Here is a 27,697-nt window from a genome sequence, read left to right as displayed (position 1 = left end):
ACTGTTTTCCTCCCGAAATCGCGCACACCAACGACGCACTGTCGATCGTGCCACACCAACCAATTCACTAATTTCCTTTGTCTGGTGTCCTGCCTCCTTTAGAGCAATGATCTGGGATATGATTTCACTCGATAGTTCACGGGTAGGTGCCATAACAAAGTTTTAAAGGCCAAAACACTGTGGGACACTCGGTAAAAAATGGCGCAATTTGAGAGGGACACTCGGCGGAGTTCCTCTCTCTCAGGCAGCCCGTGGGCAACTGAGGCGGGACCCAACCAGCGTGTCGGTAGGCCTCAGGCTACCGTGACGTCATGCTCGGAGCTCAAACTTGTGGCTCAATTCTTACCCCCAAAAATGGGTGATTCTTTTTGGGCCATAAGTATTGCGCGCCCGGCGGACAACGCTGAATACTTCTGACGAGTACTGTATATATATATATATATATATATATATATATATATATATATATATATATATATATATACTGTATATATATATATATATATATATATATATATATATATATATATATATATATATACACACTATATATATACAGTAATCCCCGTACTATCCGGATGACCACTTTCCGGACATCCCCACTTACTAGACATAATCGTCTCGGGATCCAATATTCCCAAAATGGTCCGAAAACCGCAAAAAATTAGAAAAAAATCCGACTTATTCCCGCTTGTAATTTGAACTTGGCACACGCGGCGCGGGACAGCTTTATTTTGGTGCCTTATTCCTCTGACGTCCGCTAGAGCGCCCCTGCATCCTCCCCACTTACCACCCGTCTCTTGTCAGGAGTGTACGCTTGTCGTCATGGTTGCCCATGTGCTTACTTTTTTGGTGGTGCCTTACCTGCTGCAGGCTCTCCTGCTGCTCTCGTGCCTCTCCTTCGTGTGTGTGATGATGGCCCCGCCGCCTGAGAAGTGGAAGAGAGTGGTTTTGACTCTGGAGAAGAAGAGGGAGATATTGGAGAAAGTAGATGCGGGATGGTCTTCGTCACGCATCCTTTGTGAGTTCAACCTGGCTCGATCTACTTTGTTTGATATCAAGAGATCCCGAGACAAACTCATGCAGTACACGGCTGACTTCTTGTCGAAAAGCAAACACAACGTGGAGAGGAAGATGATGTTTACTCCCAAGTATGCTGAAGTCGACCGCTCCACATTGATTTAGTATCGACAGCAATGAGCTGCTGGTGTGATGATGCATGGTACGGAGCTGAAGGCTGCTGCTGAGAAGTTCGCAAGGCTTCATGACGCCCTAGACTTCAAGGCATCCGAGGGTTGGCTCTTCGCGTTTAATTTACGACATGGCCTTACCAACCGCAAGTCTCATGGCGAAGCTTTGGACGCTAACAAGAATGGAGTAGAGGAATTTCGGCACAAGGTGAAGGGCTTAATCGACAGGGAGGGCCTCACTCTTGGTCAAGTCTACAACGCTGACGAAACTGGTTTATTCTATCGCTCTTTGCCTACGAACACTCTAGCCGAGGAGACGGAGAAGCGTGTACCTGGCCGCAAGCTTTCCAAATAAAGGATATCTGCTTTGTGTTGTGCTAATGCTAACGGCATGCACCGGCTTAAACCCGTTATTGTTGGCCATGCAAAACAGCCTTGATGTCTTTGTGGGGTGATGGATGTCCTTCCTGTCGTTTGGTACCATTCCTTGAAGGCATGGTTCACAGCCCACATCTTCGAAGACTGGTTCCACCGCCATTCGTCAAGGAGGTCATACATTACCAGATGGAGAAACTGGGAATCCCATGCGACCAGGTAAAGGCCCTCCTCCTCGACAATGCACCTGTCCACCCGTGCAACAAGGACTTGGTGGCTGAGAATGGCCGCATTAGGTGCATGTTTCTTCCACCTAATACTGCTGCTCTTATCCAACCAATGGACCAAGGAGTGATCGTGGCAACGAAGCGGCTATACCGACGGAAGTTCCTGGATGAGGTGATGGTTGTTCTCGAGGACGAGGATGAGCGCAGGGAGGGACGGGACACACGAGGCCAGCGGACTTTGGAAAACCTTTGCCACTACAACATCAAGTCTGCCATTTACAACTGGGCCAGTGCATGGAAGGAAGTCCCTGTCAAGACTCTAGAAAATGGTTGGTCTCGTCTGCTTCTCGGAACGGATGTGGAGCACGATTTCCTAGGTTTCGACATGGATGACTTCCATACACGTCTGTGTGCACATGGGGACGATGTTGATGTGGACGAAGTGTGTGAGTGGTTGGATGATGACGAGGGCGATCCTGGGTATCAGACCCTGTCTGATATCGAGATCGCATCTTCATTTGCAGGTGTCAGTACCCAGCTTGAAGATTCCGACGAAGACGGCGACGATGATGCAGACTCCTCTCAGCATGATATTACTCCAGCCATCCCCAAGCTGAGTGCACTTCAGGAACACCTTAAGTTCGTTCTGGACTACCTGGAACACCCGGACTGTGACAGGGAGATGGGGCCCTTGGGACTTGTGAAGGAAGTGCGTTCTTTCATCATTAAATGTCAGAATCGTCATTCCTTGCGTCAATCAACGTTTGACAGCTTTTTCAGGCCCATGACCCCCACTGTGCCCAGCCCTGGCTCCACTCCGTTGCCTCCCCAGGACAGGCCCTCATGCTCCGAGCCACAGCCCAGCACATCAGCCACGGTGGAGTCACCGCTCGACGTGAGTTTGCGCCTATCTTTAGAGTCGTCTGCAGTGGGTATGCCATCACCACGACCCAGCGACGCACCCCTAGGTCACCTCCCTGTGCTACTCTCAGACTCTGACAGTGATTAAACGGCAAGAGCTTCTCCACTAGAACACACGGGAATTTAGTGTTGTGCAGTGAATGAAAAACAGTGCATTGTTTTTGTTAAGAAATTAGAAATCTGAGTGAAAAGACAAAGATTTTTTGGACTGTAAATGTAACGTAAATTAACATGAGTGTGTTGTGTTTAGAAGATGGTTTTATGAGTGGAAAGACTTAAAGTGCAGAGTGCAACACTTATTTCATTAAGTTACAATGGAGCATAAGTAAGATAACAGTGCACAGTGTTAAGAGAATGGACTTCTGAGTGCGAATGACTAAGTTCAGTGCAAGACTTCATGAACAGTGTACTGCAAGTGCTTCAGGATTCTTACTGTCAGAGTCTGAGAGGAGGCGGTTATTCATCGAGATGACCAGGGACTTGCCGTAAGTACCCAGAATGTTTCATACTGTACTGTACTGTATTTTCCATACTGTACTTACCTCTAACACCTCATTTCACTCTTTTATGTCCCTTGTTGGTGTGAATAGTGTCTTAGGTGCCATGGATGTGCAGTAGGGAGGTGTTTTTCTGAGTTAGGCTAGGTTAGGGTCCATAACTATCAGTCCAGGAGCCAGGGACTTGTAAGTACGCAGAATGTTTAATATTGTATAAACCTACCTCAAAAACCTCATTTTATGGTTCTATTGCATTTATTTCAGTCTTTTATGTCCCTTATTGGTGTGATTTGGGTCTTAAATAGGTGCTATGCATGTCCAGAGGGAGTTGTATAGGTGTTTTTCTGAGTTAGGGTCCATAAGTACAAGTCCAGGAGGCTGGTGCCCACTATCCGGACAGGACCACTTTCCGGACATGCCTTTGACTCTATTATGTCGGATAGTGGAGGGATTATTATATATATATATATATATATATATATATATATCGGTAAAACTTCAATATAACGGATTTCAATAGATCGGAATTCGCTTTTATCGGACTCGAGGAGCTACCGGACTAAATTCCTATATATTGAAAAAAGTCTGATAAAGCCAGAAGCAGTCTGGACTGCCTGACCACTTCAGCTGTGTTCACCACAATAAGGTAAATAAAATACATGTTTATCAGTGTACAGTACAGTATTATTATATATATTATACCATTTTATTGATGTTGTGAAGTTATTACACAGTACAGTACCAGAATGGTAGTCAAAACAGTTTAAAAACTGTTCATGCTATCCAGACTAATGTCTGATACCTGTATATCGGAAAAAGTCCAGATTAGCAGGGGGAAGTCTAGATGTCGCTTTTATCAGAATTTTGTATTTTTCGGAATGGTTTGGGCCCCAATAAGTCCGTTATAGTGTGGTCTTACTGTATATAAATTCTTATAAACTTGTTTAATCATTAATCTTCTGTCATCCCACTATAAACATCTGCCTGCAAACGTTTCCAGTGTTATTCTGGTAATTATTCATCTCGAAGAGTCTGGGGTAGTGTGTAGTAATAATAATAATAATAATAATAATAATAATAATGATCATAATAAAACTCTCTATATGAGCGAATAACAGTTGGTTTTCCTTAAGACAAAATGACATGGGAAGTCCTAATTATAAGATCAATCTCTGTAACTCTCATTCCTATCGAACATTGCAAAGCGAAGGCAAAGAAGCATACCTTTGAAAGTAAACATGTACTGTATTACATATGCAGTTATGTAGACAGACTCAGAGAACAGTGTGACACCAAGTTTTGCACTCTGAGAATACGTTGGACGCATTGTTATTGGCTATTGATACTGTGATGTGAGCAACTCTCCAAACCCTCCCACCCCCAGCCACCCTCCCACTCACTCACAGTTACCAGACGTGTGGGGTCTGGCTGCTGCTTTGTGACTATTCGTCGACCACCAGTGCTTCGAAAAGTGGATAATGCGAAACGTTCCCTAACTGTACTTGTGATGCATAAAGTAAAGTAATGAATGTTGAGATGTTTGATTCTTAGATTTACTGTGCTATTGCTACTACTACTGCTCATTGCATTGACTGTTTTGCACAATGGTCTGTCATTATAATATTGTACAGATACAGTGCAAGATGTTCTCAGTTTGTGTTGCTCTTTTTTTATTTATTTATTTATTTTTTTGTAGCCCTTTTTTAAGTCAAGTCTAATGCTGATTACAACAAAATTACCTATCAAAGTTTCAATTTTTCATCAAAAGCTGATTTACCATTTTTCCCAGTTTACAGTGCCATTTGTGTGGAAAAGTTGTTATACTTAAGAATGCATCACCATTATATAATGAGAATTTATACTGTGCATTTGTTTGTTTTTTCAGGGATCACGGTGGACTTTTCAGGCTACTAGGATGGATGGACAGCTTGGAAATTGGGATATCAAGCCAGATCAGATGCAGGTGTGATTGGCAGTCTGTAATTAGATTTGGCAGAATGCAAGAATAATTGTCATTTCAGTTGTGTCCTTTGTTCATTACAGTTCTGATGTAAATCATGCAAAGTGAGCACTATTATAGTAAAAGTAAAAAAGATTATTATATCACAGTTGAACACATTAATAACATCAATCCTGATATTTCTCTTTACAGTATGATGTTCCTCTTTATGCAGTGCTTAATAAGTTATGCTGTAATATACACAGTCCAAAGCTAATATAATGTTACCAAATACTTAAAACTCATAGCTGCTCTTATCAGTATCCACTGTGTTCAGTTAAAAACTCATATTCCTCTAATGACCGCAGAAGTATTCAGTATTATATTCTTAGAACTGCTAGATAATTTTATTCAACTTAGGAGTGGTCTGTCTTGATGTTTTCATTTGTCATCTAGTCCTTTTTTGCCCCGTTAGGAGCATAGTGGTCAGGCCCTGGGGCTTGGGTAGTAAATCCTAACATGTAAGGTGAGAGTGACTAGCCTCACTTGTCCCTGAGTGGCATTATATTAGCAGTAAACCTCAACCAACCCTTGGATTTAAACCATTAAGAGCCCCACCTGGGTAGAGCACTGTAACCTACTAGACCACCATGCTGGAGCAGTTAGTTTAGTCCTACCTAACTCCTGTGTGGGAAGAAGCCATTCCTTGTCAGAATAATATCAGTTAATGGTAGAGAGAATATAATGGTTGATATTTTTGTTGTTGTCCAAGGTTTTGGATTAGGTTAGGTTATTTTCAGGCATTGCCTCTCCTCGACCCATCTTTCCTTCCATTCTCTTCTGTCGTTCTTTCCTTCATCCTTTCCTCATCTTTCTACCTATGGGTGACTTTACACTCCTTCTGTCTTTCTTTCCTTCATTCTTTCCTCTTCATTCCACCTGTGGATGCCGCTACACTGAGTGACAAGCCAAATAGTTTCCTGTACACCAGGAAACCATTTACTGTGCCGGATGGTAACCATATAACCAAATTTTGGCGCCTGGTGGTTTAGTGGGTAATTATGGCGCTCCAGTCGGATTGAGCTGGTGAAGGTTTATATCCAAGAGGTGGTTGGGGTATATTGCCCACGTAATGCCACTCAGGGATGAGTGAGGCTGGTCACTCTCATCTTAAATGTTAGGACCAACTTGCCTAGGCCTGAGCTCCTACGCATCTCATGGGGCAGCGCAGGATTGGATGATGGATGGATGGATGGATGGATGGATGGTAAGATTATAAGTCACTACTAAGCTGAGTAGTTATTTGGTGGTTGAATTGGTTGAATTTATTTATTTGTTTACTTTTGTAATAATTCAGTGGTCTGTGATAGGATAGACTGTTTTAAACTTATGTGACAGAAGGTGAAAAGACTGAAAAATGTCTGTCTTGCAGATAATTAACCCACTGCTGATCCTGGTGCTGATCCCCATATTTGAGAATTGGGTTTATCCATGCTTGAGTAAGCGAGGATGGCTTACCCGACCTCTGACCAGAATGCTGTTAGGTGGGTCACTAGCTGGTGTGGCATTTCTCATCTCAGCCTTCCTGGAAATGCATCTAGAGGTAAGGCAGGGAAGGTAGAAGAAGGGGAGGCAAGGATAAAAAAGAAGGATGGAGTAGGTTATGTCTGGAGGTAAGGTAGGAAAGGTAGAAGAAGAGCATCTAAGGGATGGAAGGAAGAAGTCGGTTATGTATGGAAGTGAGGCAGGGAAAGTTGAAGAGGAGGAGACTGGGGAAGGAAAGAAATGTCTAGAGTTGAGGCAGGGAAGGTAGAACAAGAGGAGAGAGGGTGGAGAGAGGTTTGTTTATGCCAAGGAAAATATAATAAGCAACTTTTTCAGATGTGGATATATTTTTTTCTCTAATGGCATGAGTCAGCTTATCTTAATTCTGTCTTGTTAGTTCTGAAATTTTCACATTCTGTGCCTGGACTGAAGAGCACCTACCCAGTTGAGGTGATGGGTGGTGAAGCACGTGTGACCCTGGTCAATGCCCTGCCTTGTGAAGTCACCTTGGATGCTCCCTGGCTTCCCCCCAACACATCTCTCACTCCACTGCAACGTCAGGTATGCAGCCAGGGTTATTACACAAAGAGTCCTTATTTTGCTTCACCTTTTTTTCATTTATTTATTTAATTATGTATTTTATTTTTTGCTTGGGATATCTTTTTTGATTTAGTCTTGTTATCTCCTGACAACTTTACTCAGCTTAGGGTAAACTTTTTGAACTTAAGGGGTTAGATGTATCAGTAATTAACCCCTCCATGGCCGCCGGCGTCGAATGACGTTTAGCCGATCAATGGCCGCAGGCGTCGTTTGAGCGCGGCCTATAAAAAACTGCAAAAATTTTAAGGAAGTGAACGAACGTTCTGAATGTCTTCATACTGACCTACACTACACTCCCATACACCTCATCAAGCAGTTCAAAGCCTGCTGGTGTGATGAGTGGATTTTCGATTTTTTAGCTCTTAGCCATGCCTAAACAAGCACAACTACACCCATTATCTTGACCCAGGCAGAACATATCATCTTTGTCCTCTCTTGCAAAACACACACAACCACCTGTTTACGATTATGAAGTAATACAGGCACATACAATAAAAGACATGATAATAAATGAAAAATACATTTTTGTCTTGATATCTTTACCTATTTGCTCAGGTTTGCTGTAATGGTTTGGATCATTTGATGCAGTGCAACGTGTAGAAAACTGTGAAAACCTTCGAGAAGTGAATGAAAATCTGGGACATGAGACTGACCTTGACTTCACCCTCTCACATATCATCTGTCAGTTCACCGCCTGCTGTTATGACGGGTGGATGTATGATTTTTTCGTTCGTGGCCATGCCTAAAAACACATAGTTACACCCATTTTCTCGACCCAGACAGAAAATACAATCTTTTTCCTCCCTTGCAAAACACATACAACCACCCTGTTTACGAGACAGCAATATATATTGCGAAAATAACAAGGTAAAACGATAAAGATGAACGTAAAATGACAGAGAAAGATGAACATGTTATTACGGAAAAAATTCGTTTTCCCCCGCCTGTAAACTTATTTATTTCTGCTTTGTATCTGTATTCGTAATAATTAGACTTCTGAAACTGCATTACGATTCTATTTTTAGCCATGCTCATGGTGTGGGAGCTCGAAGTTGCGACTCAACTTCCGTATTGCTAATCGGATCTGACCCTCCACTTTATTCTCCTATGGCAGAGTCTAACCTTGGAGGACGTGCAGTTTTCTCATTTAGGACTGAAAATTCAACTCTTTCACTCCCTTTTCCAAGCATGGGTACAACGATGACTTAAAAAATAACTCAAAACTACCATAAACATATTTTATATCAAAAAGGTGAAAAAGCATTCATAAAATTTTTTTTTTCCAGTCATTCCAAACAGATTATGTACTGAAATCATTCGATATCATCATATCTCATCTACTGTGCACAACATTTCAGCACCATTCATATTGTTTTGAGAGGTAAAAAAAAAAATAACACCACCTGCCCAGTTGCGTTGCAGCAGACCCCTGGGCAGCAGATATCGGTTGCCGATATTTCTGCAACTTCCGCGCTCCATTGCAAGCCATAAAATTTGTCTAGGAAGCTGGGATTTGCACTGTTAGGTGCATTTGAACTTTCTCTTCAATATGGCAAGAAAAAAAAATCAGTTTTTGAAACTTCAAAAAATGGTCCCGGCGTCGGCCTGGCGTGCAAGGAAAATTCCGGGCCTTCGGCCACGGAGGGATTAAGGGGTTAGATGTATCAGTAATTAAACCCTTTTAATATTTGAAAGCATTCCTGAGGTAGATAAAATCGTCTGATATCAGCAAGAGTATATTAAAAATGCCATTACCTGCTCCCAACTCACACCCCCCTCTCTCATATACCTCTCCACCCCATCCCTCCATCTCATCCTCGGCCTCCCCCTCCCTCTTCCCCCCTCCACCTCACTCACATGTACTTATATTCAAGGGCTTAAAAAAATGGCATGGCTTTGATTAATTGGAAACAGGATTTTTTTTTTTAACCACACTGTGCAAAATGGTGAGGAAAGTATCTTATTATTTTTTAGAGATATCTGTAATGTAGTTTATTTACAATGAAGTGTTTCCTTGCAGGTGGTGGAGCATGTAAAAATAGGTGAGACTGGAGATAAGTACGTCAACATGACAGTGAACCTAGACCATAATGGCTGTGGAAGCATTAAATTTGCTCATCCATCCTATGTCTTCACGCTGTCACAACAGCAGGTAAGGTAGTAGAGGAAGAAGACATAAGTTAATGCCTGTTGACTATACAATACAAGGGCCTTTAGGGTAGACAGTCAACCTTTTACTGCTTCGATCTTTCTCTAGGCTAGGACATGAAACAGTTAAATTTGCATCCATGTCTCCACCTATACCGCTGAGTGGACAGGGTCAAAAGAGTAATGGACTTTAATTCCTGAGTCTGACTGGTTCAGGAATCATATTGTGGGTTTTTCCAGTTTTGGGCTGAATTTAATAAAAACCAGAGGAGAATTATAGTAGTGCAGAAGACTGATGTAGGTCAGGTTATATGTGAGAAAGGTAGCAGAAGACATGTTAAGGTTTAAGTTGTCAAAATTGGGCATGATAAAAGATCAAGGATGTATACAGTGAGACAAAACTTGGCAAAGTATAATAAGACATAGAAATAGGAATGGATGTGCAGGTGAATCATTTACTCTGAAAATGTTAGAGAAATATACAGTCAAGTTGCCTAAGGTACGGCTACTTGGTTTTGGACCATGCCCGTGCCATAGAAAACTGTGCCATACAAATAACTAAAGCTATGGGAAAAATGGAATTTGGTTCAGGACGTTCACCCAAAGTCCCCCTTTTCACCCACTTTTCCCTTTTTTTCCCCACACAATCAAGAAGTCAGTCAGTGCATGTATTACACGTAACAGTAGGCACAAAAAAACAGAAGGGTGATCAGCCTTGTGTCTACTTGGGCAATACCACGCGCTACAGATCAAATGAAAAAAAGCTCGACCAAGTAGACATAGATCAGCTGACTGACCAAAACTTTAAAGATGACAGAGGCTGCCTGGTCAGGCACTGATTGAAAAAGTTTATTTGATAAAGTTTGTATGTTCAAGTGTCAACAAAACTCACATTTAACACATTAATAATCATTCTTATATATGTGATGATGATAATGGGAGGCATTATACTTCGTCTTAGTTCAGAGATTGGTGCTTTATCACCAACCCATTCATAGCGGTTTTACGAACAAATCTATAAACTAGTCACAATACCCAAAGAATCTTTAATGATTCATTACTTCTATCTATCTATCTATTGCCAGATGCCATAATCTCGTAAGGGGTGGCCATTTGACTTTGAATTAATGGTTTTATGGGGAGGGGCACTAACCCTCCACCAACACACTTGTTAACACAATGAATTTGGTGAAGTTTAACCTCCTCATAAGAGAGAAAAAAGTCCACAGTTGAAGCACTTGTAGTATGGAGCTGAAGTGGTCACCATCTTCTTTGTTTACAAATGGGTGCGCACTGCCAGGGGAATTTGCCTGCGCGTTTCAAACCTTGGCGCGCCCACGCCATAGGTAGTTTATGCGCATGGTTCATTTTGGGGGGTCTGGCGCCTTGCCATGTCATAGAAAACTGTGGCATAGAAGTCCGCGCCATAGGTGACTTGACTGTATGAATTAAAAAAAAGCTGTATATTGGCTTCATGAATGTTGACAAAGACTATCTATCTATCTATCTATCTATCTATTGCCAGACGCCTCAATCCCGTTTGGGGTGGCCACAAACAAATCGCCTCCAAGTCGCCCTGTCCCCCGCCATTTCACTGACCTGCTCCCAACTCACACCCCCCTCTCTCATATACCTCTCCACCCCATCCCTCCAACTCATCCTCGGCCTCCCCCTCCCTCTTCCCCCCTCCACCTCACTCACATACACTCTCTTCGTCAGGTTGACAATGACATTCAGTATAAAAGGGTGGATTAAGAATGATTGTGGAAAATTTAGAGTAGACTGCATACAGTATAGCATTTGAGTGAAATAAGTGGGCAGTTAAATCATTTTGTTAAGGTAGTACTGTGCATGAATGCAAGTATTATTATTTACCTACTGTAGAATCTCCTAAATCGTGGTCTTATGAGACTGGGCACACGCTGCGATTTGAGAATTCTGCAATTTAGAAATAACTAATCTTATGGGGAAAGTTACTTATGTGTCATCTTGGAAATGTTGTCCCCCTTATCCCCAAACCTACATCAAACTGGTCACCAACAAACACTAACAACCTTTGTGCTTGGTGTGAGAAGGAAGCACTGTGATTGGCATATAGTTAGTGATATGCTTGAATACGATTAGTAATTTCCATGCTTTACCAAGATTGGTTTATGCCCAGCTAGATATGTGGATGTGAGGTAATGGTAGCGCATGTAACTCGAGGCATCAGAAAAGAGTCACTTTTGATGGTTGCATCCACAGATTTCTTGTAATTTCCACAATTTACTGATGTTGCAAACTTGCATGATATGGCTGCATATTATGAATCCGCTATTTAGAATCATGTGATTTAGGAGATTCCACTGTAGTTGTAGTGCACTTTTATCTACTCTTATCAAATCTAGTTTTAAATACATGAATGTTCTTTGCTTGCACCACCACCTTTTCTAGGCTGCTCCAAGTATCTATGCATCTGCCAAGGAAGCAAAATTTTATTTAGGTTTTTAATCCCTATGCACCAGGTGAGGGTTATATTCGATGCGAAATTGATGGATTGGGGATGCCGGGTAACGGCTATAACTGCAATTGTTTTCGCACCACAGTCTGAAGTGGCTGCCATTTCTCATCATCAAAGGGTAGGGATAGCCTCCCGGCACCCGAGGCAAGTATACTTCAGTCGTCTCTGTGACTCTGCCAGGTGTAGGATAATGTTTTCTTATGTCTCTCCCAGTTCTGTTTCCACCTTATGTGGACCCTTGCATCATCCGCCCCTGCCAAGCCTCTATCCAAGAATACTAGAAAAGGGCTCAGTGATTATGCCATAAGGCATGTCTTGGATGCAACAGTGTCTAGTTTATCTAGTAATGGAGTGAGTTATCGCGTTGAAAGCAAAGCCATAGTTGGCACCGCAGGCAGACGCACAAACACTTCCTGCTCGCACGTCACTCTCGTGGTGAAAGTGAGTTTTCTTCCTCATGTAATTACTCATCAGCGCTGTGAACTTGAGACATGGGGATACTTTCATTCGTAAGAGGAAGAGTTATTGAGTAAAATGGTCATTAATTTGTTTCCCTACGTTCTATACTTTGCAGGGTATGAAGGTTTGAAAACAAGCAGTTTTCAGCAGTTTCTGAAAAATTGCCCATTGTGAGGTGATGACTGGTGAATATTGCCTGGTGTGTGCGGATTAAGACACCCAATTATTCTCAGTTTAAATCAGTGTCCTAGTGTATCCATCACTAAAAGGTGCTCTCTGTCCTCCTGTTCCAATCCTCTTACACCTTTGAACATCTTAATAAAATATCGTCTCTCCCTCCTCTTTCATAAGATTGGTAAACTTCATCATCTTCAATCTCTCTTCATAGGAATACACTCTCAATTTCGGTGTCATCCTCATAGCCATTATTTCAACCTTTTCTAGTTTGTCAGTGTGTTTTTTCAGACGTGGTGACCATACCACTGCTGCATATTCTAATCTTGGTCTTATCATAGACATTAGTGACTCTCACCATTTTTCATCTATGCATGAATAGAGTAGTCCAGGAATTAAGAGTGAAAAGAGTAGGAGAGCAAGGATAAGGTGTGATTTAGAATTCCAGCACACCCCTGTTATCCAATCTCCCAGCAATTGATAAATCACTGTAATGATGTAAAGTAAGTTATGATCATCTCCCAGTATTTGATGCATCAGTCCTGCTCTAACAACATTGAAGGTAGCAGACAAAAAGTCCGCCTCTTGCACCAACACACACACAAGCCGACTGTAACCTGTCTGAGCCAACATGACCATCAGTGTTCATGTGTGCTGAAACCTGTTCAGACGCTTCTGGCCAAGCCCCATAGCTCCCACCACTCTTTTGAACAACTGAGCTGCTCCATCCCCCACTCGCCTTCTCTCTCTCTCTCTCTCTCTCTCTCTCTCTCTTTCTCACGTGTCCTGTGGCAGTGATTTCATCTCTTGAATTGATCACATTGCGTCTTTCTCTCACTCCCCTTCGTTACATCACAGAGCACATACAATCATTTGCATGTAGTGTGGGTGCTGTAAAGTTTTTTTTTGTGAAACAACTGAAAGTTTGTGATAATATCAGACTGAGGTGCTGCCCCCACTGGAAAGCATGATGCTCAGGGTGCTGCCCTTGGTGAAGAGGAGGTGAATCACCTAAGGAAGAATATCAACCCTGAAGTGAAGATGGTTATCATGAGGCAGCATCAAGGCAGTCAGAGTGCTAGTTGCATTGCTGACACACTGCAGATATTCCAGTCGCCCATCTCTTCTATCATCAAAAGGTCTGCTGACATGTTAGCTGCAGGGCAGTAGGTGTCCTCCCTCAGTGCTAAGAGGATCATGGAGGCTAGAGACCCATTGATGGAGAAGATGGAGTAGCCTCTGACAATGTGAGTGCAGGATCAGAACTGATGGGACATGCCACTGGGCTCTAGCCTGATCTGTACCATGACTCTCTCCTTGTAGTCTAATGTAAAGAAAAAGCTGGTTATGGAGCTCAAGGAGGTGATCAAGACAAGTCCAGTGTGGTTCAGCCACTGCAAGGGGTGCATTGGCCTGTGGCATGTGTCACTTGCTGACAAAGCCATCAGTTTTCACCTTGCAGCCACAGCGGCATTCTTCAGGGAACCCAAGGCGCGCACAGAGCAGGGAGGGTACAGCCCGAAACAAGTCACCAGTTTCAATGAATTGGGGCTGTCCTGGAAGTGGACGTCATCAATGACATTCTTGGCAGAGGAGAAGAAGGCACCTGGTTTTAAGGCTGTGAAGGACCATGTGACACTCCTTCTGGGGGACAGTGCTGAGGGGGAGCTTAAAGCTGAAGCCACTCTTGGTGTTCTATGCACAAAATCCTCATGCATTGGGAGATTACATCAAGAAAAACCTAGGTGTAATTTGAGAGTCCAACCCCAACACTTCAGTGTTATGCTGGCCCTACGAAGCCAGCTGCTTGTCCCCCACCCTTTGTGCCTACACTGAGGAATTCAGCATTGCCATCTGCTTCCTGCTTGTCATTTGCAACATGCTGAGCCATCTTGCCTCCATGGGTGACTGAGTAGAAAACATCAAAGTCACCTTTCTGTCCACGAACATTACTGCCATACTACAACCAGTAAACTAGGGAGTCATCATTACATTTCAAGCTCTGTATCTGCAGCGCACCATGCAACAGATGCCGAATGCAAGCAGTGCCTATGAGTGTGACAGCATAAAGCAGTTTTGGCAGGGCTACAATATCCTCACTGCCATTAACAACATAACTGTTGCATGAAAGGAGGCATCAACTTCAATAACGAACGGTGGGTGGCACAAGTTGTGGCCAAAGTGCATCCACTCCTTCGCTGAGTTCCCAGTGAGTGAGGAGGAGGAAGAGGAGCATATCATCAAGAGGGGGAGTGGTGGGACATTGTGGACATGTCGCATGAGGCCAGATTCCAGGACGTGGACAGACATGATGTCCAGGATGTGTTGGAGAGTCACAGGGAGGAGCTTTCCAGCAAAGAACTAATGAGTATGCTGGAGGAGTGTGCACATGTTCAGGAGGAGAGCAAGGCAGAGCTTGTGCTGATGCTAGACGTGGCAGTGCAGTGATACAGTGCTTGTCAGAAGTATCGAGCACCCTGCGTCCCTCCTACGAAACAAACCTTTCAACATTGAAAAAACATATATATAATGCATTTTATTTACCTTTAATGCTTGATAGGGTATCCTTTACGCTTCTTCACGGACCTGAGACATTGTGAAAGTGAAAGGGCGAGGTTCCTGAGGTGCTGGAGTGGTATCTTCTCCCAGGAGTCATGAATGGCTGCTTCCAGCTTAGGCAGAGATCTCACTTCCTCCCCTTGGAGATTCTTCTTTACGAGGTACCAGAGGTTTTCTATCTGGTTGAGGTCTGGGCTATTGCTTGGCCAGTCTTTCATGAATGATACCTCGCAGTCACGAAGCCAATTGGTGACTGATTTGGCTTGATGAGCAGGTGCACTGTCCTGCTGAAACACTCGTGCACCTGTGAGCTTGAAGGACTCAGGTAAATGATCACAAAGAAGCTCAAGATAAGTGTCCTGATTCACACTGCAGTTCTTGGGAAGCACAACAAGCTTCCCCAAACCTTTACCAGAGAGACAAGCCCATACCATGAGTGAATCAGGGTGTTTAACTGTGCTCTCCACGTAACGGGGGTCAAGCGGGTCACTATCTTTGCACCGGTACACCCGTGCTCCTCAATTACAGGTAAGACTAAACGTTGCCTCATCAGACCACAACACTGACAACCATTGGTCCTCACCCCAGTCAAGGTACTTGTTAGCAAAGGCAAGCCTATGAGGTCGCTGGTAACGTGTAAGAAGAGGCTTTCTTACAGGCCTGTGACTTGTGTAACCAAGTTCATGGACTCTTCGGGACACCGTGCGCACAGAAACCTCACCAAACACTTCCGGGTTGCTCTCCTTAATTTTCCTTGCACTCACACGAGGATTAGACACCAATGCACATATTAAAACATTAACAGACCTCGGGGAAGTTTTCCTGGGCCTACCAGACCGCGGTTTCTTTGTGGGAATGTCACCACTATTTTCCACTCAAAAACGGGCACACCACCTATGCACTGTCGATCAAGCCACACCAACCAATTCACTAATTTCCTTCGTGGGGTGGCCTGCCTCCTTTAGAGCAATGGTCTGGGATATGATTTCACTCGAAAGTTCATGGGTAGGGACCATAACAAAGTGGCAAAAGCCAGAACACTGCGGGACGCTAGGTAAAAAATGGCGAAAGAAGAGAGGGAGACGCGGCGGAGTTCCTCTCTCTCACACAGCCAGTAGGCAACTGAGGCGGGAGCCAACCAGCGTGCAGTAAGGCCTCAAGCTCCTGTGACGTCATGCTAGCGCCCCAAACATCTGGCCCAATTTTTAGTACCAAAAACGGGTGATTCTTTTTTCACCAAAGTATTGCGCGCCCTGCCATAGGCGCTCGATACTTCTGACAAGCGCTGTAGATCCTCAGTGGAGGATAAACAACTGGTAAACCTCATTCAGGAAAGGGACCCAAATCCAGCTTGCAGTGACCTGTCTGCATCCTTCATGGACAAGGCTGTCACCAGCTACACTAGCTCCTAGTGGAGAAGTGGAGGGCTGCCAAGCAGCCCAGCATTACCACCTTTAAATCAAGGCCCTCAACCAACAGTGAGGATGAGCCTCAATCCTTCACCAGTTGATCACATGCGCATCTACCTCCACAACCCTTGCTCATGACTCCCCTGGTTCAACTATTTCTTCCTCATCACATTACTTTCCACCTCGCTCTCCCTTGCCTGATGTAAATGTTCCTGAGAATGATGAGAGAGTGCCCAGGGATAAGACTATCCCTCTCCCTTGGGGGAAGGACCCATGATGATGACTCAGCCAGGACCCAGCACTTGTTTCAACACTTTATTACTCTTTTCATCATACCCATAGTTGACACATTGAAGCAAAATAGTAAGACAAGGCTTTAGAGGAAGTCTAGGAACCAGTCAAAGAGATTTTTTTTTTTTGCATCCCTTGGCCTCAAACATACCCCCATTGAGTCCATGTTATGATTGTCCTGGTATCCAATAAATTGTTATCCAATCCACTTTCCTTAATGCAACCTCATCAGGTAACGGATGTGTGCTGCATAAGGTAGCATATGAACATGTTTAGCGTGCCTGCATGCTGATGCTCCAGTTTCATTAGTAGAAAACAAGAAATATCTTCAAAAGATGGTAAATGTGTATGAACAGAAATACCCAAGACAGACAAAATGTTTTTGACAGTGGCTAACAAACTGAGTTAATTATGCCCATCTTTATCCTCACTCCTCACCTGACGCCCCCCACCAACTGCCACAACCACCGCCATCTTCCACCACCACCATCATCCATCATCCAGGCCCACTTAATACTGGTAACAGCAGATACAGATTTTGTGAAAGTGGTCAACATCCGGCCGCCTGATGATTACCACAAGTCACCCTCTGGACGTCCAAAACTTAGGTACTGTACTATTCAAGGATGAGTTTGTGCAGTAAAGTATTTGCAAATCATTTTTACAGTGCAGGATTCATGTGTACACATCCCTTGTAATTGGAAGTATTGGTATGGGTTATATCATTTACACATTAGAGAACTACCGTAGCCTTACTCATGTCAACTTCTTCAGAGTTGTGTACAACGTGCCAGTGACAGCCCTGAACAAGTGTATGGTGGTGATGGGGACTGAAAAAAACTACAGTTTTTGCATGCAGGAAAAGCCTGAGGGCTTCATCTCAGCCACACCATACCAGGAACTGCAACCAGGCAGGTTAGGCACTTTAAACACCCTTCAGGTGGCTCATCCAGGCTTTTGCAGTAGGAAAGGATCTTTAGGTCTTATTTCATACATTACTCATAGGCCATCTCAGGCATATAGTAGGTAAATCAAGTACACAGTGAGATCAAGTCTTTTGCTGTACATTAAAATTAAGCACTTCCGTTCTGAATGATCATTCACAGACATATCAGGCACTTGCAAGGAAAGTAGTGACTCACAGACAAATCGTGGTAGGTATCAGAAATGTGAAACACTTTTAAATTATTATAGCATTCCTTTTCTAGGCTGGATATAAGATAACTTGCATTGTCAGAAAAGACTGGATATATCTGAACTGAATAAAAAAAAAGTCAGACAATGCAGGGAAGACATAGGACAAGATGATGTTATGCTGTATTAGGTAAGGAAGTTGAGGCTTGTTAGTGAAACAAGCCGAGCAGGGGTGTACATTGTTAATTAGCATAACACGACAAGTAATTCTGAAAAAGATATACTGTGAGCAGAGCTCAGTGAATTGTATCATTGTTCTTTATTCACAGGTACAATGTGCTGGTGCCGTGGGATATGCAAGAACTAGAGAATAATGGAACAGAAAATGATGAGAATGAGTTGTTGTCAAGGCAGAATATTGTAGAGACGAGAGAGAATGAGACAGCAACAGAGTTGTGGATACAGGCAGGGGCGGTATACAACCTGCTTGTTCATAAGTCTCTGAGTAACACTAGCAGGTCCTCAGTAAGTACCTAGTTGTTTCTTATTTATGATAGAAATTGTTGATTGTCGATCATGTACAGTATGTTCAGTCTTTACCTGGAAGATTTGTGTTCTTTATATTCAAAAGGCCTCTCATGGGCCATATTTGTAACTGGGAGAGAGGGAGAGAGAGAGAGAGAGAGATTAATTGTTGACATACTTTATAGAAAGGGACTTACACAAACCTAGACACAAACATACTTAGTCAGTGCTGCAGTTTGACTTTACATGTACAGTACTCCACTCACTACAAGCAGCAATTCTTGATAGGTAATTATCTACCATGAGGAAGGGCCAGGACACTTCCTCTAAAAAAGGGTCTGGCTTTACATTGAATCTCAGCTGGACTGACACAGTATAGTTGAAATGCACATCACACCATTAACCATATAACCAACAAATGGATACCTGATGGTCTAATGGATTAAGATATTCCAGTTAGATGTGGCCCATAAAGATATAAGCATAATGGATAATTGGGTTTTATTGCTCACATAATGCTACTGGGGGTGACAAACTGGTCTCACTCACCTTAAATGTCTTGACTGAGTAGCCTGTCTCCGGGCTCCTATTCTCCTGATGTGGCAGTGGTGGATTGTATATGTTTGTACATAGGTATCATCAGGTAACCATTTTATTCCCCCTACAGACTGTGAAGCAGTATGAAGTGACTCCACCCAATTCAATACACATGCTGTGGCTGGTACCTCAGTATTTCACCATCACCGTGTCAGAGGTCATGTTCTCCATCACTGGCCTTCAGTTTTCATTTACACAGGTCAGGAGTTATTTGCTGGATAATAAAATCGCAAAATTTGGTCCCAGTAAGATCCTCCTGCTTTACAAGAAGTCCTGATGTAAGCTAGGTAGCTGTGTGTTTCAAAATCTCACAACTTTTATCATACCATTCATACTATAAAGTGGAAAAAGCTCAAATCGGCTATGCAGGTAGCAATTAAATTTTAATGTGCAGTTTTTGTTTTGTACGTTGTTGTGGTCTAAACAGGAAAAAAAATCATAACAAGGACTTACTGTATGTTGGACTGTTTCGAATGATGCCCAGTAAGATCAAACAAATATGAAGTAAATGTTTGATGCTCTAGTACATTTGGAATAAGTCCAGTGCACCTATGTAAATCTGCAATGTGAACTAGTAAAGAATGATTTCTGAACTATTAATATATCTCTGTCTGTCTATCTATTGCCAGATGCCTCAATCCCATTCAGGGTGGTCACAAACAAATCGCCTCCACGTCGCCCTGTCCCCCGCCATTTCACTGCCCTGCTCCCAACTCACACCCCCTTCTCTCATATACCTCTCCACCCCATCCCTCCATCTCTTCCTCGGCCTCCCCCTCCCTCTCCCCCCCTCCACTTCACTCACATACACTCTATTTGTCAGTCTTTCACCCTCCATCCTCTCCACATGGCCAAACCACCTCAGTGTATTCCTCCTAACGCTTCCTATCACATCCACACCACAACGCTCCTTTATATCCTCATTTATCAGCTTATCTCTCCACGTGACTCCACAGGCTCCTCTTAAATAACTCATTTCCACTGCTCTCACTCTTGACTTGTGCCCTTCCAGCAATGTCCAAGCTTCACTTCCATACGTTAGAGTTGGTATCACAATACTTTCATGTAGTAACTTTTTCACTTCCATGCTCACTTCCCTGTTTCTTATCACTGCATTCAAGGAACCAGCAACCTTTCTTCCCTGCTGTACCCTTTCAAGCTCTTCACCCTCCAAACCTCCATCCTTACTCATCACACTACCCAAGTACTTAAATGTACTCACATTTTCCAATTCCTCACCATCCAACCTCGCCGTACATTCACTGACTTCACCTCTCTCAAAGACCATCACTTTACTCTTTCCTACATTCACCTTTAGATTCCGTTTCTTACACACTCTTCCAAACTCATCCACCAAGCCTTGCAGCTTTCCTTCATCTTCACTCAACAACACAGTATCATCTGCAAACAACAGTACAGGGAGTTTCCAAACACTACCCTCTCTCATCAGGGCCACTCCAACATCCACTACCCTACCTTGTACCTCTTTTATTACCCCATTCATGTGCAGATTGAACAACCATGGAGACATGACACATCCCTGTTTCAACCCAACCTTCAAAGAGGAAAATTCACTCAGTTCACCATCCACATGCACTGCAGCCTTAGCACTGTCATACATACTCATCACAGCATTGAACAACTTCCCATCTACTCCATATATTCTTAATACTTTCCACAGTACTTGTCTATCCACCCTGTCATATGCTTTCTCCAAATCCACGAAAGCTGCATACAACTTCTATCCCTTCTCTGGAAACATTTCCACTTAAGATCTAAGAATGAATATCTGATTTACACAACCTCTTCCCTTCCTAAAACCTCCCTATTCTTCTCCAACTAATTCCTCTGTTATTTCCCTAACTCTGTCAATATGTATCCTACCATACACTTTTCCTATTATACTAAGAAGACAAATGCCCCTGTGATTACCACACACTTCTTTTTCCCCTTTTCCTTTGTACAAGGGAATAATTATACCTGACTTCCAATCCTCCGGAACTCTACCTTCCTCCCAGGCCAATATGCACATCTTCCACATCCATTCTACTACTATCTCTCCCCCATGCTTCAACATTTCACCACACACTCCATCAATTCCTGGGGCTTTCCCCAATTTAACTTTCGTCATTGCTTCCACAACTTCTATCCTACTGATTTCTTCCTGTCTTCTCACCTCCCTCCTTCTCCCAACCATTCCCCAGCCACCTATATTCGCATCACTTCCATCCTCTATGTTCAGCAATTCCTTAAAGTGTTCTCTCCATCTACTCACTTATTCTCCCTTCACCACTAGTAATCTACCATTTTTATCTTTCACTCCCCTGCTAACTTCACTTCCACCCTGTCTTACTCTCTTCACCTCTTTCCGGCGCCTGGTGGTTTAGTGGGTAATTATTGTGCTCCAATCGGATTGAGCCGGTGAAGGTTTATATCCAAGGGATGGTTGGGGTTTATTGCTCACGTAATGCCACTCAGGGATGAGTGTTGGTCACTCTCATCCTAAATGTCAGGACCAACTGCCTAGCCCCGGGCTCCTACGCTCCTCATGGGGCAACGTAGGAATGGATGATGGATGGATGGATATAGTATATATATATGTGATGAGTGCCCCCACCTACCACGTTATATATATATATATATATATATATATATATATATAATGGTGAGCGCCCCCACCTACCACATTATATATATATATATATATATATATATATATATATATATATATATATATATACAGTATATATATGATGAGTACCCCCACCTACCACGTTATATATATATATATATATAATGGTGAGCTCCCCCACCTACATTATATATATATATATATATATATACTGTATATTTAAGTTTAGGAACAATTTATGGAGTGTTAGGTGGAGTGTTTTGGCTATATGCGATTTTTGACTTAACGTGAGGCCTTGGGAATGTAATCCTTGTGTAAGTCGCAATACAGTTTTTTCAAGGTTTGCTTGTGGTGTGAAAGTGAGGTGCATAAGGTGCATACTGTAAGTATGTTGTGGTGTGAGGTGGCATTACAAAAAGGGCAGAATGGATTGTGAGTTGTATGATATATTGATACAGAGGTAGAGAAAGGTAATGGCCACATCATGGCCAGAAAAGGCATTTTCTGTGGGATGATTATTTGGTGGGGGTTCATGGGAAATGCTGTTTGACTGACTGTTTTGGATGCATATGGTGGCTGTGTGTTTGAATTCACTATAAAATTGTATTGTATATTGGGCAAATGGAAGGAGTGCATGTGTATTTTAGTATCTTAGCTTTATATAATTTGTTATTGAATGCAATAGCAGCTTGCAGTAATTCCAATGCACAATCTGCTTTGTAGCTCTTGACAGTTATATTGTATATAATGTATTATGTTGTTAAATGTAAATTTTCTTCTGCAGGCTCCCAGCAGTATGAAGTCAGTTGTACAGGCCGGATGGCTCCTTACTGTGTCATTTGGTAACCTCATTGTGGTTATTATTGCTAATGCACATCTCTTCAGTAGACAGGTAAAGTAGTTTATATTCTACTGTAGATGTGCTGTGCTTCTAATCACCAGAACATCAGAGCTCTTGTTTTTTTTATTTATTACCTGTATTTATTTATTCATTTGTTTATTTTAATTTATTTTTTATTCTTAGCTACTTCGTAGTCCCATCAGACCCAGTCAGTCATGATGGGTGTAGTTTGTTTTTCATGACAGAATATATTTTGAACTGATAAACTGGCATTAGACGAGTAGCTTAGTGAAAGGTTGATTATCCTTGGCATGATAATATGGATCAGTAAAAGCAGCTCTTAAATACTGTACATCTATCTATCTATTCTATCTATAGCCCGACGCCCTAATCCCGCAAAGGGTGGCTGCAGACAAAACGCCTCCAAGTCACTCTGTCACCCACCATTTGACTCCCCTCCCCCCAACTCACCCCCCCCTCCCTCATATACCTCTCAACTCCATCCCTCCACCTCATCCTCGGTCTACCCCTCCCTCTCCCTCCCTCCACCTCACCTACATACACCCTCTTAGTCAGTCTTTCATTCTCCATCCTCTCCACATGTCCAAACCACCTCAGTGTATTTCTCCTAATCTTTTCAACCACATCCACATCTACCCCACAACGTTCCTTCACTTCTTCATTCGTCAACCTGTCCCTCCACGTCACTCCACATGCTCCTCTCAAGTAACTCATTTCCACTGCTCTCACTCTTGACTTGTTCCCTTCTTGCAAGGTCCACGCCTCGCTTCCATACGTCAGGGTAGGGATCATCTGTTTATCTATTTCTGTCTATCTCTCCATGTCTGCCTATTATCCATATCTGTCTGTTTGTCAGTCCCACTGATGTCTTGCCCTCTACCAAAAGCTCTCTCGCAAGGGATAGCCGCAGCAGAAAACTACTGTCTTGTAACATATATCTCTTCCCTCTTTGGTCATGCTTTGTCCATTGCCAGCTCTCACACCTGTAAATGGTTCAGTTCTGTTCTCTGTTGTAAGCTGGAGGTCTTCTTCTTGAAGTATAGCCAGTTACAGGTAGTATTCTGTACAGTGAACCCTCGGGTATCATGTACATGGTTATAGCAGTTTCCATTATCACTGCTAAGTGAAAATCTGCACTCCTGCCATTGTTGCGCATATTTTGGCTAAAGAACATCATTACTGCGGACACGATCTGGTTTCTACCTATATTGATGGTGCAGAGTTTATGGTTTCTGATGGCTTTGAGGGATTCAAAGATGAAGCCCTTTTCAAGGAATCAATTCCTGTTGTTGGAAATCATTAACTCTCCATCCCCAAGCCTCAGAACCCCTTATCTCAAGCCTATCTCAGGACTCTATATGGTATGTGTTTCTTTCTTACTATGCTCTTTCATTACAGTCTTTTCTATTAACCTAACCATGCCTACGTGTGTTCTTGACAATTACCTTATCAGTATGTATGTATTCAGTGTGTGTAAATTGTTTTAATGTGGAAAATTTGGATTAATAAATGGGGTACCAGTTAGGATAAATACCCAGGTTTTGTGCATTCATTATTGTGCAGTTTCGTTATCATGCACTAGGCTCAGTACCAGTTATGTACATTGACCAAGGATCACTGTACTGTATAGCATCCTAAATAATGTCACAAAACAGGGCATCTGCTTTGTTGCCTAACAAAGGTGACTTTAAGCACTAAACATTACAGTTTACAGTACTAAGTTTTGTTTTTTGTTCTTACTTTTGATGATGATGATGATGAATATCTTCATATCCATGTATACCTCATTGTGCAGTATGCTGTATTTAGGAAAGTGAAGAAAAGAACATTTTTTTTTTTTTCCCCACATCGTACATACCTGGTCTCTACTCATTTCCTGCTTGATGTTTTACCTTTCAGGCAATGGAGTTCTTCCTGTTTGCCGTGTTGATGTTCATCGATATGGGGGTGTTTGCAGTGCTGGCTGCTCGTTATAAGTACGTGAATGAAGACCAAGAGGAAAATCAGAGGGACACCTCTCCCTCTAGTAGAAACCACAACCAAGACCCCTCCAACAATGAAAGTAGATTTTAGCCCATGAAATCTGGGTATTCTATAGTTAAGTTTTGTCATGTGTTTTCATGGTATATATGTTTTGATGTTATTATATGAAGGGCCATCGTAATTATGACAACAGAATTCTTCATATACAGCTTATTAACCCTTTGACTTACCAATGACGACCTGGGTCGTCATGCATTTGTCAACCTCTGACGTCAGTATGACAACTTTGCCCGTCATCCAATGTAATCTCAAAAGAAATATATAGGGAGTGGACATTTTTGTTGGATGACGGGCAAAAGTGGGTGGAGCTAAGCCTGCCACAGCTGGTGCATGCGTGCTCACTTGGTTTGCTTGGCTCAGTGTGGTGTGAGGTTCCTCACAGGTAGGATGTACACCTCTTGACCTCCCGCTGAACACTTATGCTTCTTTTTTTCGCGTATATATGCGGCATTATTATTTAAGAAAATACAACAAATAATACATTATTGGAAAGGAAATTTATTCTGCTACATATATACTGAAGCAAAAAACTATTATTACTTCTTGAATAGTTTTTTTTGGCAAATATTTTTTTAAAGGACAGTGTAAAACTTAACATGTCAGCTAAATTCTGCTCACTTTTTTTGCATTTTATTTTGTATATATTGTAGGTGGGGGCACTCAGCATCCACTTACTTGATGTAGTGCTGCTCTCAGGTGTCTGCCCTTTCCTCTCCTCTATCCTTCTTTCCATCCATCCTCTTCTGTCTTTCTTTCCTTCATTCTTTCCTTTTTCTTTTGCCTGTGAGTGACTTTATAATCCCTCTTCTGTCTTTTTCCTTCATTCTTTCCTCTTCCCTCTGCCTGTGGGTGACTCTACACTTAGTGACAAGCCAAATGGTTTCTTGTACACCAGGAAACCGTTTACTATGCTGAGTGGTAACCATATAACCAAATTTTGGGACCTGGTGGTTTAGTGGGTAATAACAGCACTCCAGTCAAATTGAGCTGGTGAAGGTTTATATCCAGGGGGTGTTTGGGGTTTATTGCTCATGTAATGCCACTCAGGGATGAGTGAGGCTGGTCACTCTCATCTTAAATGCCAGGACCAACTTGCCTAGCCCTGGGCTCCAATGCTCCTCGTGGGGCACCGTAGGATTGGATGATGGATGGATGGATGGTCTTTTTGGACAATGTACAACAAACCAAAGCTCTTCATCTTCAAAATGAGACCAAAGTGGCCCTTCCATGATGAATAGTAACTTTTCTACGAGCGTTAGAAGTAAAATATCTCTACGCGGCTGGTCTGAAAGGTCTTGAGTGAGAGTTACGCGCACAGCCAAAATTTACGCTCCTCCCTTCATGGGATAGGGTTAACTGCTTGACCCTCAGTAGTATCCTTCTTAGTTTTTTCTTGCTTCTACCAAACAAAGTGTTTTATTCAGCTTAGGAAAAACCTCTTGTATTGAGGGGGTTTATGAAGGAAATGTATATCTAACGCATTAATTTTAAAAGTCTTCCCTAAGCTGAAAAAAATTGTCTTGAGATGGACAGAATAAAATGAAAAATGATGTCTTTGGAGAGAAGTGGTAATTTGACTAATAAAATGAGCCTAGAGAAAATTACATTCCATATAAATGTCAGTAGCTTTCATTGTGTGGGAGAAACTTTGAACTCTAATGATGTTACGTAGCCTATATTTTCACATACTGTAGATGTCCTGCTTCTAGTAAAGAGATCTCCTATGTAGAGTACAATATCTTTTATATAGTTAGTTCCAGGCATTGACTAGCACAATGAGTAGGCCCTGTTATTGAAGCATTTGCTGACAGACCATGATTGAACAAGTACAAGCAAATCAGACAGTCGGTGTTTTGTATCATATTTTCTTGTAGTTTACTTGAATTGGATATAACCACTACAACACTCATATATTAATCAAACCAGCACACTACTTTGGTCATATTAATTAAACTGCTGTATTTTAAGTCAATCTCTGTACAGTAATTCCAAGGTTATAGCACTTTGTTATCACAGTTTGCATTATCATGGCTAGATTAAAATCTGTACTGATGCCATTATAAACTCTCAATTTTCTGGTGTAATTCAGCCAAGCCCTACACTGAATAAAGTGAAACTCTGGATATCGCATAGTACCCCCCCATTGGCTCAACTTTTGGCATCGAACCAGATATTGTTTTACTGTCCATCTCGACCCTCTGTCCTGAAGACTTTCCCATGAGTTAAAGATGAGAACTAAGCATAAAATACAATACAATAATGATACAGCACAGTAATACAGTGCATAGTGTAGTACTGTATGTATCCACCAAATATTGGAATCAATGGGGGGTAGAGTTGTACACCATTCAGTACAGCACTGCACTAGGGGTTTGAGCCAAGTGCATTCGTAATGTTGGAATCACAATACAGCACTAGGGCACAAGCACTGACAGGCCATAAGCTTTGCAACAACAATGAGCATAGTACACCACAGACTTAGTCACAGCTCTAGGGTTTCGCGACCTCATGGATAGAAGAGTGAAGCGCAGACACGTCTTTACTATGCAAAATCCGTAGGTGAGAGTGAGAGCCCGGTGGTATGATTGGTGTGCTGGGTGAGCCGCTACCATGACAGATTCTGATTAGCTGGTGCGTAGTGGGCATTCTCATTGGCTGACGAGTTTCGGAGCTTTCCGGGGTGCTGGTTGGCTACCACTTACAAACTGGTAGGTACATCTTGATGCCAGTTATTGCATAGAACCGCTGGTTACATCCCATTTTGGGACTGGATGTTGCATCATTTTTGTGGATTTTGCTCTAGTAGAGCCAAGCCAGCAGCATCGGATATTGTGTTGGGCTGGATATTGCGACAACATATAATTGAGAGTTTAGTATGTTTTTGGGGACCAAAATCTTGTTAACATGTGCCTGAGCTGGACCAAGCCTGATGCCTGGCCAACCAAGAGAATAAACACACTCACTCGCTTTACTTGCATAAGATGAGGCACTACTTGAGGAGTTGGTCCCAGGTTGTTGGGACCACTAACTCTCCATCCCTCAACCTTGGAACCCCTTATATCAAATATAC

The 27,697-nt window shown here is 42.6% G+C and overlaps 1 protein-coding gene across 1 annotated transcript in view; it reads left to right on the top strand.

Moving 5' to 3' along the window:
* LOC145398975 (peptide transporter family 1-like) overlaps positions 1-24,680 on the top strand; it is an 84,402-nt gene extending 59,722 nt beyond the window's left edge. Inside the window, exons 10-19 of the mRNA XM_080271707.1 lie at positions 5,096-5,173; positions 6,582-6,752; positions 7,127-7,255; positions 9,315-9,446; positions 17,339-17,442; positions 17,609-17,749; positions 18,298-18,493; positions 19,161-19,289; positions 22,507-22,614; positions 24,484-24,680. Coding sequence (XP_080127833.1) covers positions 5,096-5,173; positions 6,582-6,752; positions 7,127-7,255; positions 9,315-9,446; positions 17,339-17,442; positions 17,609-17,749; positions 18,298-18,493; positions 19,161-19,289; positions 22,507-22,614; positions 24,484-24,657 — 1,362 coding nt within the window. The 3' untranslated portion in view covers positions 24,658-24,680. The remainder of the gene's footprint in view (positions 1-5,095; positions 5,174-6,581; positions 6,753-7,126; positions 7,256-9,314; positions 9,447-17,338; positions 17,443-17,608; positions 17,750-18,297; positions 18,494-19,160; positions 19,290-22,506; positions 22,615-24,483) is intronic.
* The last annotated feature ends 3,017 nt before the right edge of the window (positions 24,681-27,697 follow it).

Source organism: Coenobita brevimanus, chromosome 47 (assembly GCF_032717465.1).
Source record: "Coenobita brevimanus isolate Jiangsu-jjx chromosome 47, ASM3271746v2, whole genome shotgun sequence".
In the NCBI taxonomy this organism is placed as follows: Eukaryota; Metazoa; Arthropoda; class Malacostraca; order Decapoda; family Coenobitidae; genus Coenobita; species Coenobita brevimanus.
The sequence above is the reverse complement of the archived record's forward strand: the minus strand, read 5'-3'. Positions and strand labels throughout refer to the sequence as shown.